Source organism: Babylonia areolata, chromosome 1 (assembly GCF_041734735.1).
Source record: "Babylonia areolata isolate BAREFJ2019XMU chromosome 1, ASM4173473v1, whole genome shotgun sequence".
Taxonomy (NCBI): Eukaryota; Metazoa; Mollusca; class Gastropoda; order Neogastropoda; family Buccinidae; genus Babylonia; species Babylonia areolata.
In genome coordinates, this window is record NC_134876.1 from 43,067,230 (window position 1) to 43,074,729 (window position 7,500).

At 47.5% G+C, this 7,500-nt stretch overlaps 1 protein-coding gene across 2 annotated transcripts in view; it reads left to right on the forward strand.

Moving 5' to 3' along the window:
- The first annotated feature begins 6,612 nt into the window (after positions 1 to 6,612).
- LOC143283166 (PDZ and LIM domain protein 7-like) overlaps positions 6,613 to 7,500 on the forward strand; it is a 41,072-nt gene continuing 40,184 nt past the window's right edge. For both annotated transcript variants that reach the window (XM_076589328.1, XM_076589337.1), the window contains exon 1: positions 6,613 to 7,103. In XM_076589328.1, coding sequence (XP_076445443.1) covers positions 6,978 to 7,103 — 126 coding nt within the window. In that variant the 5' untranslated portion in view covers positions 6,613 to 6,977. The remainder of the gene's footprint in view (positions 7,104 to 7,500) is intronic.

Here is a 7,500-nt window from a genome sequence, read left to right on the forward strand (position 1 = left end):
TTCATATGTTCATTTCTTTATTCGTTTATTTATCTATTTCTGTTTCTTTTATTTTCTTTTTTTCCCCGGTGATTCGTGTATAATCTTAATCACAGCGCATAACCTTAACTGAACTCGGTCATGGCAGCATAAATCATTATTTTTAAAATGAACACATTCTAATGACAATGATTATTTTCACGAATAGGTCTTTCGCTTATTGTGTATTTACTGATATCGTTTAAATTCAACACATTACGTGCAAAGACGTTAAATGAAAGCGTTCCTTTCGTTTTCTGAGCAGTATATTGGAAGGGAAATAACCACTCAGTAGAAAAGAAAAATCTTACTTGTAAGACAGTACCGTCCCTTGTACCAGTCCTGTTGCAAACTTCACTGTTTTTGTCGAATGAAACTCGTGCCTTGATCCGCACAGATCCAGAATGCATTGTTCTTGCTGTTCAGCACCTTAAGTCTTTATAAACGCAGATCTATGTAATGATAGGTGATACACGTTTGGCCTTCCCCTTGGACGAGGTTTACTCGGATGGGTGGAGCACGTCATTTACATGGAGGAGAAACTGGTGCCCAAAGGTATACTGTATGGAGAGCTTGCATTCAGCAAAGAGACGCCTGAATGTCATGATGAAAGAAACGTTAGAAGGATGCCGTCGAAGCCAGCCTCCATTGGTGCCAGATCAAGCCATACTGGAGCTGAAGGACCCAGAGATAGACCGCCGGAGCTAGCTTGAGTCCAAGTGTCTGCCAACTTTCAGAAACTCCGCAGCGTCAAAGACTTACAGCTGCAAGAGAACAAAGCCATAGCCAGGATTTCCCCCTTCGGAACAACAGTTGGGACATCAACCCCTCTTCAGATAGCCAGGAATCGCCGCCACCCCGATTTTCCCCTGGAACGCCAGAAGAACAGCCCAGCAGGAATTCACACACACACACACACACACACACACACCACCACCACCACCCAGGAACTTAACTCTTATTCCAACAGCCAGGGCCCACTTTTGGAACGCCGGACGGACCTCCTTCCACCCGGACAGACATCTCAAACAACGCAGCCATGTCCCCGAAGCAAGAAGAAACACTGAAGCCCTGTACAACTTGACCTGCGAACCTCCTCTGATCAGTTGTTAAACTTCTCATTACTTAACTCGCGTCACCACACCGCCAATGGTCCATAACAACAGACTTCACGTTGCCCCGGTCACTACTCCAGACTCTGCACCTTTACATCAGTTGGCGCTGCAGAGCCACCTTGTAGTTCATCGTTGAATTGTATAAATGAAAAGAAATCTTCTCAGGACGCGGCCGAAGGACTACAACCACCAACCCTTGGAAACTAGTTCATGCAATGGAGGACAGTCTGTAATTCGCCCACTGTACTGTTATTCAGAAAAAAAATCTATATCATGCTGGGGAGTGGGCCTTGACAATAGAAAAATTACAGACTGTTCTAAACTGCGCACTGAACTACTTTTTCTACTTTTACTGTTCTCAAATACGCATTAACAATAAATGTCATGGCTTTTGGTGGTGGTGGTGGTTTCTTTAACTCAGTGTTGCGGACACTTCTCTTCAGTTCTCCCTCCGTCGTGAATTCAAAGCATAAGAGTTGCTTTCTCAGAAGCTGGAAGCTTGCAATTTCTTTGATAACGAGTGAAAAGATGTTAAGATTTATCACATTTCGCAGTGGCTCAACAGATCTTGTTATTGTTCTTCTTCTTGATCTACTACTACTACTGCTGCTGCTGCTGCTGCTACTACTATTACTACTTCTACTACAGTTACTACAGCTACTACTACCACTAGTACTACTGCTGCTGCTTCTTCTTCTGTGTTACAATTGGGTACAATTACCATTCAATATTTACTTAGTTCTGCGGGTGGGGTGCCATTCTATTCACAGAATCAGTTGTCGCAAAAGAACGGACGAAACTACAGAAGGGAGCTAATTGTGTACAGATATACAACTCTTTCAAAGTTGTTTCCCTTCGTAGAGTCCGGGGAGGTTTCAGTAGGAAAGCGTGGAGAGAGGGGAAGGAACTGGTTGCATGGATTGAAGACAAAAGGACACCCTGTCTTGAGTGTCGATAAACGTCAGTTTCTGTTCCAACCTCAAGGAGGCATCAAGGAGTGCGGGCTGATCCATACACGCGACAATACATCTGCTTTTTATGTCTGATTTAAAAGCAGACCGTCCTGACAAGACTTGTCAGGCCTCAAATGCCTGCAAAAGCGAGCGCGCGCGCGCACACACACACACACACACACACACACACACACACACAGGTGGAGGGGTGGGGCAAGAAGAAGCGGGTCCTGGATTTTAATTTTCTTCCATTTAAAATGGTGTTTTGTATGTTGTTTTTTTCTTTCAAAATAACTTGAAGTACTCTTCACCGGCCTATTCATGTATACGTATTCATATAAGTATGAATCGTACAACGTTTTACCATATGTGCTCGGTGTGGTACATACAGTTGCATCTCTGTCTGTCTGTGTCTATATGTGTCGTGTGTGTGTGTGTGTGCATGCGTGTGTGTGTGTGTTTTGTTTTATGGACTTCGGCTCGAAACTAGAATTAATTCGATCTGTCAGTTGTTTATTTGGTTTACTTTCTTTCTTTCGTGCTTTCTCTCTTTCTCTCTTCTTTCACTGAGAATGTTGACAGGTTGTTTTTTTTCCCCTTATCTCAGCCTTTTTTTTTTTTTTCCTAATCATGATAATTGTGTCCTTTGTGTTCGAAAAGTTTAACACTGATTGACTGAAAAAAATGGTTTGAACTGTTCCCGGAAAGAGAAAGTTCTGTTCTGGCAGCCAGTGAAAGCCGCACCAAACTGGTTGTCTACCCATGTGGTTTGGTTATTATACATAACATACACTGTGTTTTATTACCTGTGTATGCCGCGCTAGGGGAGTTGTGATGTGTGTGTGTGTCTGTCTGTGTGTATGAATGTATCAATGGTTTCTCCTGTCAATGGGAAACCATTTACAGCTTAGTTTTGAGAGTCATAGTCCTTCACAAAGACTAAGACTGAGGCAAAATTGCACTGGCTCTTAGTGCTGCAGCCTTGTTGGCTGGTTGGCCTTTGGGAACCATCCCAACGCCGACTGTCGTAAAACCCTTTTGGCCGAGAGAGTGGGGATGTGCTTGGGCAAGACACTCTCCACTATAATCAAATTCTAGTCGGAACAGCAGTTGCCTCCTCTGCTGTTCTGATGGTCATAGTCGGACACGACTGACTAACACACACACACACACACACACACACACACACATATATATATATATATATATATATATATATATATATATATATATATATATATATAAGAGAAATGAAAAGTGTCATGGAAACATGCAACAGACAATGTAGGCAATGACATGATATTGTAAAATGCATAGAGCTTCAAGAATATGCGCTATAGTAAAACATCTTAATACATAATAAATAAGTATATAAATAAACATTTCTTGAGACAATACGGACATAATAAATTTTGTGATGGATGTCTTCACATTCTTTTTAAAGAAAAGCTAAATCAATGTATTACTGATGCATTTTTTTAGCCTCTATTCATTTTTTTTTTTTTTTTAACTATGCAGCTCTCTTTTTTTTTTTCTCGACAATCGAGTTGCCCGCCATTCAAGGTTCTGACGGGTTCCAGGATATACCTGTTCAGGCATCGGCGTCAGTCTTCGACTCCGCGGCTCTGTTATCACCATCACCTCCCGACATCAATCATCGTCATCATCATCGTCGTCGTCATTGTCATCATCATCATAGTCGTCATCATCATCAATATTCATCATAACATCATCATCATTCATCATATCATCATCGTCGTCATCATCATCATCATCATCATATCATCATCATTCATCGTAACATCATCATCATTCATCATAACATCATATTCATCATCATCGTCGTCGTCAGTCGTCGTCGTCATTGTCTTCATCATATCATCATCATAATCATCAAGATGAATGAACTAGGGGGTATCGCTGTTGGTGGCGATGGTTGCAGTTGCTGGTGGTGGCGGTGATGGCAAAAGAGTCCGACGGACTACATTTTACACCACTGCCCCCCCGGCCCCCCTCCCCCCAAACACACACACACACACACACCTGCTTTTTGCAAGCACTAAGAGACTGTAATAATTCTCCGTGTGGTTCCACCACCACCACACCCCAACCATCCCCACCCTCACACCCGGTTATTTATCACCCATCATCCAACGATCATACGTATGCTACGTGTCATATCAGCCACTAACACAAAGTAATACGAACAGAAACGTCCAGAACACCACAGGTAAAAAATAGTTTTAAAAAAAAGTAAGCCCCACCCCCATCCCCCGCCTTCGCCCAAGCCAACACCTTCCTCCTCCCGGCCCCCTCCACCTCCCCCAGCGCTGCAGCCCCCCCCCCCCCCCCAATCCTCCTACCCCCCGCCCCCCCCCCCCCCCCCCCTCATTCCCATTCCCATAACCACCAACCACTGAGTCTGGGTCAAAGCTTATCTCGTGCCAACACCTACACACGCACATGTAATAATATCGGAAACGACCAGAACACATGAGGAGGGGTGGGGGGGGGTGGTAATAGAGGGTTGACGGAAAGATGGGGAGGGGGGGGGAGACAGTGTGGGGAGAGGGGGGCTGTAGGGGTGGTGAGGGAGAGAAACGGGAGCAGAAAAGTAGAGGGGGCAAGAGGGGGGGGGGGATGGGATTGGGGGGAAGGGGGCGGGAGGGGGGGGGGGGTAGTTGGAGAGAGAGTAAGTGAAGCTGGGCGCGGTGCCAGACTTTCGGAAAGTCAGTCAAGGTGCTGAGGGTTTGCTGGGGATGTCTGAAAGAGAGGGAGAAAGAGAGAGAGAGAGAGAGGGGTGAAGATAGAGGAGAGAGAGGGGAGAGAGAGAAAAAGGGGTGAAGATAGTGGAGAGAGAGAGAGAGAGGGGGGGGAGAGGGGGAGAGAGTGTGTGTGTGTCAGTGTGTGTGTGTGTGTGTTCTCTTCTGTCACGCGGCAGACACTTTTTCAATGTGTCTTTACAAGTCTTCTTTGTTCTTCCTCGTGCAGCCTTGAGAGAGGGGGCTGGGGGGTGAAGGCGGTGGTATATATATATAGGGGGCGTGAGGGGGACGGGCGGGGGGTTCGAGAGGGGGGGGGGGGGTAGTGTGAAGATGTGGTAAACCCAGTGTGGTGGGGAAGGGGGAGGGAAGATGGTTGAAGGACGCGGAGGGTGTCTGTGTGTTTGTGTGTGTGTCTGTTTGTGTATGTGTTTATCTGTGTGTGTGTTTCTGTCTAGTCTGTGTGTGTGTGTGTGTGTGTGTGTCTAGTCTGTACGTGTGAGTGTGTGTGTGTGAGAGAGAGAGAGTGTGTGTGTGTGTGCGTGCGTGCGTGCGTGTGTATATATGTGTGTGTGTGTGTGTGTGTGTGTGTGTGTGTGTGTGTGTGTGTGTGTGCGTGCATGCGGGCGTGTGTGCGTGCATGTAAGCATGTGTATGTGTGTCTCAGTCAATGTGTGTTGGAAAGGCAGGTAGAAGTTGTGGATTTAGGGCAGAGCGAGCAGAAAGGTGAACGTGCGTGTGATTGTTTACAAGTGTGTGCCTGTCTGCCTTGCATTTGTGGTTACGCGTCTGTGTGTGTGTGCGTGTGTGTGTTTGCGCGCGCGCGCGTGTGTGTGTGTGTGTTTGCGTGTCTGAGACTGATAGAGAGAGGGCGGAAGAGAGGGATGGCAATATAAAGGGGAAGGAAAAGAGTTTTTAATCGAGAAGCAGGTGAGGATGAAGTTGAGCGTGTGTATGCCAGTGCGCGCGCGCGTGTCGGTGTGTTTGCGTGTGTGAGACGCCGGAGAGAGAGAGAGAGGGCGGAAGAGAGGGATGGGAATATAAAGGGGAAGGAAAAGAGTTTTTAATCGAGAAGCAGGTGAGGATGAAGTTGAGCGTGTGTATGCCAGTGCGTGCGCACGTGTGCGCGTGCATGTGTCGGTATCAGAGGACGCGCATGCTCTGGGCCGTAGGTACTTATTTGTGGGGATCGAGAAGAGGTCACAGGCAGGACACTGGTCAGTTGAACAGAAAGCGCGACGAAGTGAGTCAGTGTATGTGGAAGTGTTTTTTTGCCGTGTGTGGGTGCGCGTGTGTTTTGCATGTGTCTCAGTGTCAGTGTGCGCGCATATGTGTGAGAGTATATACGTGAGCGCCGGTGCGTACGTGTTATCGTGCGTGTGTGGATGAGAGAGAGAGAGAGTGCCAGCGCGCACGTGCGTATATATTTCCTTGCGCTCTTGCGCCTGAGTATCACTGAGTCTGCGAGTGTTGAGGACGAGAGGGGGACTCGGTGGAGGTTGATGATGAGGCAGAGTAGAGAGAGGGGAGATGGATATAGGGGGGGTGGGGGACGGAGGGGTAGAGGGGGTAAGAGGGAAAGAAACCAAGGAGAGTCAGCAACAGCATCCACCCCCTACCCACCCACCAACCCACTCTTCCACCCACCAACCACCGACACTCACCTTTCGCATTGCTGCACAGGTTGCTCTCTCTCTCTCTCTCTCTCTCTTCCAGCACTTTCCTTTCCATCAAATGACAACAAACCAACAAGCAAGCAAGCAAGCAAGCAAGCCCGGGCCAACTTCTTCTGTCTGTCTTCTGATCTGGCAGTCTGCTGCTGCGGGTTCTCTCTGTATGTCCACAGTACCCGCCCCCCCTCTCTCTCTTCTTCTTCTCGGTGTTGTGTCAAGTGTTCGTCCATAGTCGTTGGTCTGTGAATCCTCCACTGCACAGTGGTCGGTGTCAGTCAGTCAGCCTGTTTCTGTAACAGCGTCCCCCAAGGCGTGTTAGGTCAAAACACAGACAGGCTGTGTGTGGACTGTGTTGTCTGTGTAGTACCACAGACGAAGCCAAAGGGAGAACAGACAGAAAGTGCTACATACAGACGTCAGTGTCCCGGTGGTACCGGCTGGAGCACAGGATTGACGATGATGGAGGACGGACTGGGCCATGGGTGTGAGTTCGTGTCTCTGCACCGAGACAGCTCCAGTCAGCCGTGGGGCTTTCGGATGATGGGGGGGCGTGACCGTGGATGTTGTTTGTATATTGCTAAGGTGAGGGGCCGGGTGGACTCGATGTATGTCGTTGTTGTGGTGGTGGTGGTGGTGGCGATGGTGGTGGTGGTGGTAGCAGTTGTTTATATATATATAAAAAAAAAAATCGCTGAGGTGGGCGGATGAGACTTGATGTTTTTGTGGTGGTGGAGGTGGTGGTGGTGGTGGTGGTGAGGGTATTTGTTTATAAATTGCTGTGGTGATGGTGGTGGTGGTGGTAGTTGTTTATATATCGCTAAGAGTGATGGGTGAGATTGTTGGTGGTGTGGTTATCGTCGTTGTTGTTGTTATGGTGGTGGTGGTGGTGGCTTGTATATTGCTAGGGAGGGTTGATGGATGAGGTTTTTGATGGTGTTGTTGTGAGATGGTGGTGGTGATGATGAAGTTGTTGTTGTTC